At 34.5% G+C, this 15,257-nt stretch overlaps 1 protein-coding gene across 1 annotated transcript in view; it reads right to left on the bottom strand.

Moving 5' to 3' along the window:
• Positions 1-3,633: 3,633 nt before the first annotated feature.
• Positions 3,634-15,257, bottom strand: part of LOC138317082 (adipolin-like) — a 43,964-nt gene continuing 32,340 nt past the window's right edge. The window contains exons 4-8 of the mRNA XM_069258705.1: positions 8,211-8,251; positions 7,463-7,630; positions 6,592-6,791; positions 6,293-6,371; positions 3,634-5,892 (exon numbers count right to left, since the gene is read on the bottom strand). Coding sequence (XP_069114806.1) covers positions 5,794-5,892; positions 6,293-6,371; positions 6,592-6,791; positions 7,463-7,630; positions 8,211-8,251 — 587 coding nt within the window. The 3' untranslated portion in view covers positions 3,634-5,793. The remainder of the gene's footprint in view (positions 5,893-6,292; positions 6,372-6,591; positions 6,792-7,462; positions 7,631-8,210; positions 8,252-15,257) is intronic.

Raw genomic sequence — 15,257 nt, 5'->3', positions numbered from 1 at the left:
TCTTGCTAGAAATGTGATTTTAGCAAGCTAGGTGGGGTAGAAGTTTTGTGTTTGGGAGCTTTCCGCCCTTTACGTATATACAAGTGTAGTACTATTTAGAGTATGATTTTAATTTTAGCTAGATCCCTAAAACGCCTAAAACGGTCTTTGGGGAACTCTGGTGGGTCCACAATGATATAAACTGTGACTTATTCTCAGATCCCCGTGATCTCAGCTTATAGGAATTGACTGAGCTAAAGGGAAATTCCCTCTAACACAATTTACAATAAAAATTTGTTACATACTAAACAAAACCTAACCACTTTTCGGAAAATTCTCAAGAAAATTATTTACAAAGATTTTCGGACATTTTACCGTTTCTTTTTTATCAGCGCCCAATGATACCAAAATCTACCATTAAATCAGAATTATCAAATATTGTGTTCGTGTCTCTTCTTTTAATCATTTTGCTAGTAAAAGGGTTCCTTTTCTTATTTCATAATAATTCCATATTGACTCCTAGACTTTCAATTATAGAGAAAGTGTACGATATGTCGATAAAATAGACTGGTAAAACTATCTGACTATCTGATGAGGAAAATCTGAATAGATAATGGCAAGAAATGTGATCAATGTCAGTGTTTTCTGAACAAAATCTCAAATTAATTTGAAGTTAGTATCTGCCTTGAGCGACAACACTTACCTGTTATAGTACAAAGTGTAAGAAGATTCACTAGGCTTATCCAACGATTCATAGTAAACTTCCGATAGATCAACGGTAATACATATAACTTTGTCTGGAACCCAGTGTCTGATAGTAAGTAGAATCTGCTAGCTAAGTTTCAGTCCATCCAGCTTTCAATAGACAGTGCATTCATTCTTCTCTTTTGGCATTGATGTTTGTCACAGTCGCCGAGATATTACACGAATTCTGAAGTACAAGTCTTTTCTGGAGTTCAAACGTTTGGAATTGCGGTTCTGTTGGTAAAGAAAATAGTACCTAGGTTGCTTAGTTCGAGTCTTTCCTTATACAGAATTATGGTAGAAAACACTGCTCGCCAATTCTCAGTCCCAGTAGATAATGCATGAATTATGTGATTCTGGTCGCTCATAAACCATTGCATTAACCGCAGCCGTGTGTAAATGCTTCCGTATGGTAGCTAGTGTGATTAACTATTATGAAACATACAGGTCGCTATGGTCACTGATGCATAAGCTATTAGTACATGTACCAAGCACGTACATAGGGATACGTTACGAAGTTCCAACCAGAATCCAACTTGATGTGCTATGAAGACGCTACATACAAAATTATATATCTAACTATACTGAAAGGATGTATGCATCGAACCCCTGTGTTTACATTATGTCAGAAACGGATAGGGAGAGTTTATGTTACTCATTCTAACTAGGACATTTTGATAGTAAGCAGCTGTACATTGTATAAATATATACAGTACTTCACAGTTTTGACAGGTTTTCATATATATACTAGTGAGATATAACGAACCCCGTCATAACTTATGTGCCTATGTAAAAGTGTATAAAGTGGCACACAGTTGAAAAAAATATACGAAAATTACGCAAAGGAAGAGTGTCATGTTGTTTTTGTTTACAGGTTTTTGTTTATACCCGGGGGTTAGGACATCATGGTATGACATATGATAAAGGTTAGCTGCAATATTGTAGCCCAAAAGACTACTAGAAAGCCGAAAGGTACAGCAGGCCTGCAACGTATATTCGTTCTAGATTAATGTCAGGTCAGAGACCCTATGTAAATTATGGGGGTTAAACGGGAGTCAATTTTCTGATTAGTTCAGCTTTGGTAGAACCAACTATATTTTGGAATTATATTTGATTGATTGCATTGATATGTTGAAAATAAAAGAAATGGGAAAATATGACTTTCTCTCAAAAATACATGTAGGTTACAGTGACCTAATTGTGTAAAATGCCAATTATGCAAGAATAAAGTTCTTCTGGTGGCAAAATATACTAGTGAAAAATGTCATAAATCATACTATATTTACATATGCCCCTATATAGTCAACGGGAGGGGAGTTGCGTTAAATTAGCGTAAACGCAACGACGTATGAATACAAACCCAGAGTAGGATCGGACTACTTCTAGTTCACGCTTCGATACGATTTTGCGTCATATGATAATCTAAATAAACTTTAATTACTTAATTTACATTTTACCTTTTAACAGATGACAGATTTGCTTTGAATTAGTAAATAAACTAAAAAAAAAAGGATTTCGATCTTCTATTTGTCTCAAGACTGATCCTTAGGCGGCACAGAAAATATCATAATTTCATTTTTATTCGATATGAACATTATGATACATTATCAAATTAAAAAAACAAAAAACATTATTTAAAAATATTTTAAAGGTGTCAATATTATATTTCAAATCAAACTGCAGCTATAACATTCAACAATCGGAACTATATCTTCGGTCATCCTGACTACCGTAGTTACCCAACTTAGCAACCATCACCGTTTTAGATTTGACGTAAAAGTAGATTTTTTTTATATATAATAGATATGTTGTTTCTTCAAACAATGTCAAAAACAATCTCTAGTGTGCATAAACTTGTATGAAAAGTGCTGGTCAAAGAACGGCACCCTGAAGAATGCAACGTTTGTGCAATGTAGTTCACAAAGGAATATTGACTCGATATTTCTAAAACTAAAACATCGAATGGTTCATTTTCCCCATACGTTGCCTAAAGTGTAATAATGTCAATTTTGCTTATAATATAATTCGGCGATCTGTCTCCGTGTGCTCCATAACTTTTGGTTTATCAATGGCCACATAGTGAAACTTTCGTATGTTACAAATGAAGGAAAGAGTGGCCGTAAATTGATAATACATGCATGATGTGTTCATGTACATGTGCACTATATCGGAGCGTGCTTGTGCTAGTTACGTCCGGTTTGTAAATCTTCGACCGACATCGCAGGACTAGATGAATCGACATGCGAAAATAACTTCTGAAAATATAACAAATAACTTCAGTATATAACATACATATTTTTATTCGAAGAAATATTATCACATTTCAAGAAAAGAAGAAACATACTTATGTTTATTTACCTCTAAAATCAGTCTGTTGCATTAGTCATTAACAAACTCCTGAGTACAAAATATACAGCAATCACCATTTGAAATGCAATAATGATAAGCGAGACTCCGATATACTCATTACCTATCTTCTGTACGTATTGAGTGAGTTTCATGCGACAAGGAAAACAAACAATGTAATAATTTTCTGATTTACACGATATGACTTGCCGGTCAAGCCGTTATGAAAATGAATTGATGTATTGTTATTTGTACAGGAAATATGACTTTTTAAATACAACAAATGTACTAGTAATTCAATGACACAAATGCTAGTAAAATATATCTAATGCATTCAATATACATGTAGATGAAAAATATAAATATATATGATACGGATTCGTTGATTTTAAATCAATATACGTTGTATTGCAAAATCAAAGTTGATGTGGTCAAATATTTAGTATGAAAAATGAAAAATGAAAAATATTAATACTAAGACGAGTTCACTGTCTGACATATCGGAGTTACTTCCCTTCTTTTAATGTATCTCGGAGTATTTTCCGGAAATCGATTACAGGAGTATTTTCCGGAAATCGATTACAGGAAATTTCCCGAAGGATCCGATTGGGTGATTGTAGTGATAAATTGAGTAAAGGGAATTAACTCTGATTTTGTCTACATTTTCACCCCATATTCCGACCTAACGATATTCGGTTTTACATGAAAAAAATATTCACTACAATAGCTGTATATTATATTCTCGACAGAAATATCAATGAACATGTACTAAGTTGAATGGTTTCAAGAAAGCATATATTCGCAACATAACGAATATCTTCACATGATGATGTTTTACGAAATACATTTTCACACCATCTTAAATCGGACGGACCATGTTGCAGTGCTTATAGCCTAGCATACAATGTCATTATAAATATATTCCTTACAATATACAAATGTACTTATTCCTGTCCACATATCATTGTGACATAAACCTGTATGTGTATTTTAAAGGCACTTTTTTGTAATATCCTCAAGGAAAATAGCCATCATCAGTAAAAAAGAGGGATGGAATTCATTTAAAAATCAGTTTGTCATATCTTGATCCCAGAAATATGGAGTTAACCTTGTTTAAATTTATTCATCAGACAGGAAAAGACAGCAGATTACATTTCCGGGGTTCACTATTCCCGGGTACTCCGGTTTTCCACCCTCCACCGTAGAACTCCCCATTTAAGTCAGTGCGGGCTAACACCAACAGAAATGTACGTATTGATGATAATCATTAACCGACCTTCACTTCAGCTGAATACGAGTTAATGTGTACATGCAAATTATTTTACAATATTTGCGTACTGTTGCTGTAAAAAATAAACCTTTAAAAAGTTTTCATCGGTATGATGGTGCAGTTCTCTTTTTTTTTTTTTTTTTTAATTTTCTTTTGTGACAAATACGCTGAACACGAATACATACAGATCTTAACAGAATACAGATGTATCCCATAACAGGGAAACTACTAAATATTGCCGAAACAATACAAGATTACTATTGTTCATCCAGGCAAATAAATTGCAATGATTTAAGATATGACAACTATGATTTAAAAAAAATACATTTTAAATGTTTGATGCTGCAAATTTTATGAAACGAAATAAAAGAAAGAAATAAACTCGATAGAGTATCGATAATTCTATTCTTGTCAGTAACAAGGTCTATTTTGAAATATCAGAATATCAAAATTGAAATGCTTAATTTTTTCCACAAAGAAACAAACAGTTTGCGAAAACGATAATGATAGTCATTTTACATGATGTAATCCATTCTAATCTATCCGAGTTGCTTCCCTTTGATTTATCCTACCGCAGACCCAAGTGAATCGAATTAAGGGAAGTTTGTTTGTAATTCTTCTCTTCGACAGACTGATCCCGTGAAAATATGACATATATGAGTATAAATTAATGTATGACTTTATCAACATATTGTAGTTTCCACTAGCATACATAACTAATACATAACACAAACAAAATGACATGCTTAGCGTTTGTGTCTCTGCCTCATAACTCCATATACACACACTCAGATACACACTTTGAATTTGTATACAAAACATCATACAATTTTTGATTGTCTACGTAGTAAACTGCGTCTCAGATTAATAAACATATTGTCTGTACACCTGAGCGGACGGTATTTTGATGACGTCATGCATAACATATGACGTAAATGCAGTTAATTTGTAAAACTATACTTTCAGTTTTGCGGCATAACTCGATTATGCTTTTTGAAGTCAACGTCATTTCTTTCTCAATTCAAACCTTTTCTCCATCGTATTTGTAATCTGATTTTACCATTGTGACGCCACTTCGTCGCGTACTGTACAGGCGAATGTGCCTAGAGTAATTAACATTTTCGACGACAATGTGACGTCATTATGCTTTATTCTGTCACACTTGCTACTTTAAATTTTGACGTCACGTGCACTTTCCACACATGCACAATAATGTTTTCGTTTGTGCGACAGGACGTCAGTGACATCACTGATTTAGGTATCCACGCCATATAAAGTAGTCTCGTGACGTCATAACGACGTATATATCACGCGCTACATAGCAGCGTCAAAATATACCCTAGTTACTGTAGGCTGAATCACAGAAATAGAGTTTCACGACAAGTGATTTCTGTTTTGACGTCATCGTCTCACACTCGTCATTGTTACTTTGACGTCATACGCTGTTTTATGTATTACGATCCAATTAGTAAGCCCGTAAAATCCGAACCACTCTGTACCACAGCATTTAAATTTGAGGCGTTGTCAACATACACAGATGCATACTGTCCCACCTGCAAGGACAAAATATGAATTATTCATTAACTGCTTTCAATAATTGATATTAGTTTTCCAACCTACATAATTAGGTCTTCATTTCTTTTTTTTTTTGTCAATATAAAAATGTCTATAATCAATGGATATCGCCGTCTCCATACACCAAAACGTAACATTAACACGACCGTAAAGAAATTCGAATGACTGAACAAGAAGAATGTGTCGGATGTTGATAACACTATATATATAGGGGATACTATCATTGTCGTTATATATACACATAATATGTCATAGTAAAACTGTAGGTAGTTCAGGGGAAAAACTTACCAAGAACAGATCCACATGATATATTGTCCTATGAAGAATGTCTTTATATATTTACGACTATGATTATACATATGTTTTATCAAACCGTACCTTGAGTTCAAGAAATCCGGTGAAGCTCACTGTAAAAACTTTACTGTTACTTTCTAAGCCAGTATAATGTTTCAAAGATCTGGAAAAAAAAAATCAAATATTTTCCCGTTCAGTCAATTGAACACAAAGCATCAATGGTACATAATCATGTAGGAAAAATACTTGTTTCATGAAAAGTCGCTACATGTCATTACAATTCATTGTCAAGCCTTGAAGATTTGGAAAAAATCGAATTCGATAAGCTACATGTACGAATAGGACATTCAAAAACATTATTAAAATTATTTGAATAAACTTACGCAAAATTTTGACATAAACTATCTATGCAGACTTGTGTGTTGATCGTGTCTCGTTTTTTCAGACTATTACGTCGACTTTTCTTTTTAGCCCTAATATGAAGATTAAGGGAGAACTGGTATATCCCGTCCGTAGGGGCAGAAAATCGTCCACTACGGGCGTTAAACGTGTCGCCTCTGTGAAATGCTCCACCGGCAAAAGGCTAGAAAAAATAAAAGAAAGTATAAACAAACCATACATACACCATAAGGACCATTAGTTATATATATTTGCACCAGTCATGATCTAAATATATTCTTTAAGAAAGTTATAACAACGTTTGTTAAATATGCTATTTGAAATGGAGTTATTCCCCTTTGACTACATTAATTATGACAACGGGAGGTATTTGTATTTTTATTGTGGATAAGAAGTTTTAAAGATAAATCATACAAATTCAACACGTAGAAAAATAATTACAACATTTGCATATCTTATGTATATTATTGGAGGATCGGCCGTCAATAAACTGAATTTCTTGAAAGATGAAACTGAAGTATTGCGAAAATCAAGTAAAAACAAAACTCGCTAGTTTTTTATCAATCTGATTAAAATCATATCTTCGATTACGCTCTGATACTCTAGCTACGCTCCAGTTCCAAAATCAGATCTTCGATTACGCTCTGATACTCTACGCTCCAGTTCGTACTGTCGCGTAGAGTATCAGAGCGTAATCGAAGATCTGATTTTAATCAGATTGGTTTTTTTTATCATCCTAACGGAAACTATTTTGTATATCTCTCAACATATCATTGTGGTTTACTCATCTTTTTATTCAATGTACAAAATAAAATTGTTTAATAATAATTTCATCGTGTTCTTTTAAATAATTACCTGATGAAAAGTTTTAAGCTCCATAAACGTTTTCCCAGATACAACTATGTTTCGCCGTAATCGCATGTGGAAGCCAACGGATATCCGGGGAACGTGAGACAAGACTTCTGCTTCTTCCTGTGGCATTCGGATTCTACTTCCATTAACTGCTTCCTGACACGCGTTGCACTGTATTACAAACCCAAAAAAATCCATTATATCATTTCGATTTTGTGTGGGAATATCATATTTTTCTTATTTCAAGTATAAGCAGTAGTTCGTATAACCACACTATACTGAAATCGTCTATTCGGTTCCCTATATAAAAACGTGGACTTCATAAATTTGTTATACACGTACAAGGTTATACGGCGATTAATTTTTGAAGTAACATAAATCGCAAAACTAATTCATGTATCCGTACAACGTTGTTCATTATAAATGCGTTGTGATTATGCATGACAGATTTTCTAAAATTATTTTCATTTTCTACAACGTTTTTAACGGGGTCGCTTAGCTCATTTCATTCAACAGAACCGCGTCTGAATTTATTGAAAGCCCTCATTTATACCTTTTGTATAAAAAATTACCTTTCTAGCTGAAATCCCGTGCAACAATTAGAAAGGCTTTAATTTATGTTTATAAGCTAATGCTAAATTACAGTATATGCGATGCTTTATTTTAAGTATTCAAATTCAAAAGGATCGAGATAAATGTGTTTGAACTGCAATATGTGTATTCTGTATATATATACTTCTGAAAGAGTTACCTTTTCGTTGGCCAGCTCTTCAGCTCGCTTTTCTGCAGCTTCTGAAAAATAAGAAAACGCATGAAATCAAATGTGGCATCTCTAAGCATTTTATTTCCATTTTAGACAAACAAATAGTTTCACGAATGTCGCAGTGAAATTATCGACGAACCTTTGCATAACCAATTAATCAATCGATTTCCCGATGCAGATATCAACATTAGAAAAAAAGACAAGAATTAAAACTATCCTTCAACAACCCCGGTATCCCGCGTACAGCATGTGGTATACTAATAATTAGCGTTATTCCTACTTCGACGATGACGGGGTTCGGTTGTGTTTAACATTGATTTGTATAATGGCTCTCACAGCATAGCATCTGTTACCGATAGTGATAGAGTTAACAGAAAAATATGTTAAAGTACAAACAAACACAGATTTTTTCTCCTGTATCAGACTAACACTCCCGCGAGAGGTGGATTATTTGTTAGCTTAATGAACGTTTTTGGCAACAGTTTGAACCTTCGCTTTATCTCTTACGTTTTCAAATAAGGTGTAATTTCTTAAGAATTTCTGAGTATATAATGATACACTTAAGTATATACTACAAATGTAAACTTGCACCGCACGTTTTTTGGAGTAAGTTCTATACAGAGGAGCAGAACATGCTTTATTGTCAGACGTATATATATGTAATTTATTTTGATATCTTAACAGTTATCATCATTGATATCAAAAATTGTTGAGAATTTAAATTTACATTTCTACTGTATTATATCGTTTTGCGCCTGCTTTTAACTTAAAAGTGTGTATGTGATAGAAGTGTACTTTATTCATTAACTTTCCATAAAACAAAGTTAAATGTCTCAATCTTACATTCTGGTAAAATGTGTTTTGTTTATAACGGTGTCAAAGATTATAAAATACTTAACGAAATTTATCGATGTTTACGAATTTTGTTTAATATTGAGAATATATAAACATGTTATAGTCAAAATGCATTTATGTCATCAACAATGTATTAAATAAAGAGTTGTTTTTATCAAAAACAAGTAGCAGGTGATGTCATTAAAATGGTGTGGTTTGCGTGCATGAAGCTAACCAGACTTTTAAGGAGATACTAAACAGATTCCACACGTGCGTTTGTGAACAAAACCACAGGCTTGTTACAAGAACACCAGCAGCGAGATTGTACTAAATGTTCATAACATATTTCTCTGTCGAAGTGGTACCAAACGAGCTTAAATTCAATGTACTGTGTCTTTTAGGAAATGTGTTATTTGTCTCATTACATTTGAAATCAATACCACAATGGACCTGCAAAACTGTCGTAAGTTTATTGGACATCTCACTTTTTGACATTAGAACATTTCCATCTCAATATGTTATTTGTAAGACCATTATATCAACATTGCAATCACATGCGTGCAAGGGTTTAAGCATCGACAAACATGTAAATATGTATATATATCACAAGCTTAAGACGAAATTCCATGTCGACAAATTATATTGAAATGTAATACAGGGCACACTAGGACCAGACAATGAGCTTCCAATGTGTGTCTTCTCCTAAAGCAGGAAGAACGCATTATATGTGTTATTAGTTAGTCTAGGGATTGTTAAATGTCCTAAATTTAAACCAAAGCCGGGCAATACAAACCAAAATCCAACATCAAGTCAAACAAAAACCAATCTAAATGTTGTCACAAACGCCGATGGCGAGCCATACAAAAATTGCATGGTGTCCAAAGCCTTACCAGCATAGAAAGGCACAACTGTTGACAGTTTAATATTTTTTTTCTCATTCTGAACTCATGTCTGATTAAATAGGTTGATGATTTTATATATTGAGTAATCGTATTTACATCTATAACAACCGATTTTGAATCTATCAAAAATCGATCAACACAATATGCCAATAGACATTTGTAATCCAAGCATCTTGTCATTGGGGTCGTTTTCTGTTTCTTAAGGAAACGTAGCCATCTTTACCTATGAAAGGTATTGATTGCCCACTTAGTAAGGAAACAGACAAGTCAATCTCTTAATTAAGGCAGCTGGTGAGACTATTCACGTGATGGCAAGGACTTGCTATATCGATCGCTTCTGGTCTGGCGAAATATTTTCGTCACGTGTATCAAAATGTCATATATATGTTGCAAATAATGGCATGATTTTGCACCTCGTGGACGATTTTGTTGTTAAGATATACTACCCGCAGGGAAACACGCACTTTGAAATGCTTAAGAAATATATCAGTGAATGCATAACTCTTTGGATGTCAGTTTCTGATATTGAAATTTATTTTCACACGTCATTCTGTGAAATGAATGACTAGGATTTGTTCATATTCTAACAGTGCAGCGCATAACAGTGAAACATGTTCTGCCATCATAACATGACAGCATTCGTTTAGAGTGTAGAACTTGGTTTCAGTAACTGTCTATGTATACACAAAGACATGAGTGACAGATGACGAAATGTGTGAATGGAAACTGGACAAACTAGTGTAATATGTTCTTAAAATGGACGGTGTTGCGATGAAGAACGCATCAAGCCTTGTGGGTTGGACCTCTGTATTCCCTTCCGGTTTAGAATTGTGGATGTCCGTGTTGTTGTTACTACTAGGAATAGGCCTAGTGACAATCAACGGAATTCTTCTATGGCTTATAAAGCGCAAAAGGGGAACCAAGGCAAAACCATTTAACATAAAAATGGCTGCCAGTCAAGCTGCAAGTGATTTGCTACTTGGTTTATTTATTACACCTATGGAGCTGATACACCACGTGCTTCCTCGTGCGGGTGTGAACGAGTACGCGTGTCTGCTACATCAGGTAACTATCCTGTTCTTTCCGATGGTGTCGGTGTCCCATCTGATATTTGTTGCCCTGGAACGCTTCCTCAAGGTCGTACATCCATTAGAAGCCAGTAAAATTGCAGTGAAATCAAGGGTAAAACACATAATTGTGTTCTGTTGGATATTTCCGCTTATTTTAGCTATTCTTCCATTTACAGGATGGAATCGACTGTCAGATTCACAAAATTCCACAACACTGTATTCAACGTATAAATACGTATCTTCGGCTCAATGTAGTCGACTAGAACATTTGGCCCGCTCTTATATAATTTTACATACAACTTGTATACTAAGTATGTATGTGGGAATGGCGGTGATGTATTTCCAAGTAGTCGTTATGGCTAAACGTAAAATAAAACAGGCCGCGATGGTCACTGAATCTGACATGCGAGAGGAAGTGAAGATATTACATACTCTTTTGTGGTCAACTTGTTATTTCGTTATAACCTGGTGTCCATTTTATTCCGTTGTGTTGGTAGAGTGTGTATATGCACCAACTCCTGATTCCATGTGGGTTTTAACGTTTGTGTTCGCATATTGTAACAACTTCGTCAGTCCCCTAGTGTACGGATACGGAAACAGAAATATCCGGGAATTCGTTTCCAATAAGATTCGTGGGAAGAGAAGTCGCGTGACTCCAATACCACAGCGACAATCAGAAACACCCTCAGTAGCCACTGAGAAAACCAAGATGCATGTCACAACATGTATCGTTATATACGAATAAATATAATTTAAAATTTTCTTTGTGCACCAGATACGTGTTGGAGAAAAATAAATGATCAGTGTTTGTAATACTGAAAACATATTAACTTTGGTGGTAATAGAAATTTTCGCGGATTGGATATTTTATCGCGATTATCACATTTACATTGTACTGTATACCAATCTATTTCTGCGATTTATTTTTGCAAACACGAGCAATTAGAAATCGCCAAAAGTAACAGCCGCGTAAAATGGCTACAATACAGGTCCAGAAGAATCATTATGTGTGGAAACTTGAAATTAACTCGCCGCAAAAAATGATATTGTTTACAGCATATTAGTTTAATTTTCATGGTATCTACATCCGTTTCATGTTTTTTTCTTTTCTATTTTTTTGTATTTGATAACAAGAGTAAAAACATCCTAACGAATGGTACCGGCAACTCAACCATGCTTTGAAAACTATATTTTGTAGATATTCCTTTGCAATTGTTTAGGTAAGACTAACATTTTACCAACAAATATATGCATGATTTGATATCTGATATTAATAAGCCCTACCTCTACCGTCGCCACGGATATGACAATGTAAAGAATCCAGCCAATACTACCTACGCTACATTTCACGTGCGAATCCCTGCCAACAGACTTGTATGGACATACTCAGAAACGTGATCCTTACGTAACGGACTAATGCTTCCCCTGAAGCAAGACACGTGTTTCCATATTTGGCATTGCTTGTTTTTTTTCTGCACGTGTTCGATGCAGCGTTACAACAGACATATACAGGGGAAAACCCGTTGTGATGGATCCATATTGCTTATCAGTCAGTTAGAATCTTAATTATTACAGGATCAGTGTACCGTAATACGAACGTTAAAAAAATAATTAAAAAAAAATGATAATTAAACTATGACTTTTTTTATCATCCTTTAACACGTTCTCTTTTAAACGCCGGCAACACGTTTTGCAAGATAAACTAATTATTCTATTTTATTAATGAGTAATTTAAAATGTTGTTGAAGCGTCAATATGACCGTGTGTTACTATTTAGTTTTATATATCCCTATCGAAATATATTTGACTTGGAAGGTTGATTGGCACAATGCCCTCCTTGTTGTAAGTAGTGATTAAGTGATAGTATATAGTTTACTGGTGAAATTGGTCCGTTTTAAGATGGGCAATATGTACAGTTTGGCCAAATGATCAATATATAAACTGTGTAAGACTGTTATCAGAGAGTTCAAAGATTATAAGGTTTTGAGAATAACATCTCGTTTACGTGTATCATCCAATCATGTTTGTTGTTAATAAGTATGATTGCATACTACTATGTTTCTTTCTCTATAACTGTAGGCATATACCTTGTCTGAAACGTCGAGAAATAGGTCAATCAATAATCAACAGATCCAGCTAAAATACTAAAGGAAAGTAGCGAAATTCACGCAAATATTTAATGATGAAGAATTCGATTTATCAATTTATTACTTATTGACAGAACAAATAACGTTTGAAATGACATCAATGATAGAAATTACATTTTGATTTATTTCCATCTAAAAGATTCTACTTTAACGAAAACTGTCATTGACATGATTTAAAATGATTCTCGACCAATCTAGTAATTCTTATTACCTAATTACCTAATTACACAAATGCGGGTTAATCACGTTCATGCTAATAACCATCAACCGTGTTTTAGATATGACAATATTATTGTTCTGCCGACCCTCCTATGATCAGAGGCAGTGCTTGCAATTTAGTTGTTTGACATGAACACCAACATGGTTGTTTATAAATAGACAGGGCGTGTAAAAACATTTACCTTCTGACGGCTCTAACATGTACGATCGGTAAGGTGTCACATGCCACTCTCCAGGAAAAGTAAATCACCAGGTCTAAGGTATTTCAATAGGATCTTCATCTGCTATGCTATATTATAAGACTCTTTCGTATGTGGATATGAAGGATAGGGATATTCTACCCGAGGGTCACGAATTGTAGTAAAACCCGAGGCTTGCCGAGGGTTTTGAAACATTTCGTGATCCCTTGGGTAGAATATCCCTATCCTTCATATCCACTTATGAAAGAGTATTTTTCTTTCATACCTCGACGTTTTATTACAATTTTACAACTATAATATCCCGCCATTTTGAAATAACTTCGAAGAAATTCACGGCTGAAAGTCAGTTTTTCATACATGGAAAATTACGTGATATTGTCAACAAAAAATCCGTTGTTTGCATCTTTTACAGTAAAACAAGTCAAGTTTGTGAAAGAAATGTTAAAATTTTACCGAGGAAATTTTGTTGACGCCGTGACGTCACGAGGCTTTATTGCATGGGTAGCCTTGCAATACAGCCTCAGGAGACATGGGTGTATTGCCTCAGACCAGCCAGTATGACACCCGTAGGTATGAAAGGAATATATTTATCTGCAGTGACTTCGCGTTTAAGAAATTGTGGTCATGGAATAATATTTCTTTAAAGAATATGGAATTTTTACGTGTGTTTTTCACATATTTTCATATTGCAATATATTCTTGTTCTTCTGTTTTAACTTTACCAATACTTTGCTGTTATTCCTGCAAAAATAGCCCGATAACTTTGTAATCTATTTTTATTTCAATCATGACCAATGTACATTTGTGCTTGTCAATTCAGCATTACGACCAGAGGGACATTACTCCGGGATCATTACTTCATGCCCTATATCAAACAACTTCAGGCAATCTTACTGTTGCAATATCGCATTGTGACTAAGTAGAGAAAACTACTCCCACCTCTTTGGTATGGTATTAACTGTAATATAGCAATGTAACCAGAGGAAGTACTTCCATACCTTTGACGTAGACCAATGACGTATGAACTGACCACCCACCTAAGAGTTGTCCGATATGTAATTCTATCGATCCAAAATCCCCACTCCCTTTCCACGCCGGTAAGGTCTGAGGGACGGCGTAATAAAACACATACCCAGCCGGTAACAGCAGGTACAACCACGACTTATCTGCTTATTAACTAGATTGACTATTTGTTTTAGAATCATAAATAACATTTTATGTTTGATAAGAAAGGAACAGGATGATTAGAATCGGTATATAACACGCACATGTACAACACCTGCCCGAACGTATAGAAAAAAAGTACATTCAGATGTCGGTAAGAACAGACTCATCATACACATCCCAAAACCTATAAAGCTAAGAGCAAACTGAATTATTCAGTACCATTGATATATTGTATGTGTTGTCCTTTTAAAAATTGCTGAGGACATATGTTACTCATTTGTTCTATAGTACCACTGTTGAGTGGTTTTTATTCATGGATGATTAATTGTTGTGGTCTAGTGCATTTCTGCGAAATTATGCATCCCCGAATAAATGAGAAAATACAGTAAGATAATATGTAAAGCTAAAAAGTTATACTTGCGTGAACAGTTCACCTCGCGAATAAGTATCACAAATGCAATAGCTAATTTCTTTCCTCGTAAATAAAATATATATG

This window comes from Argopecten irradians, chromosome 1, assembly GCF_041381155.1.
Source record: "Argopecten irradians isolate NY chromosome 1, Ai_NY, whole genome shotgun sequence".
Classification (NCBI taxonomy): domain Eukaryota; kingdom Metazoa; phylum Mollusca; class Bivalvia; order Pectinida; family Pectinidae; genus Argopecten; species Argopecten irradians.
The sequence above is the reverse complement of the archived record's forward strand: the minus strand, read 5'-3'. Positions and strand labels throughout refer to the sequence as shown.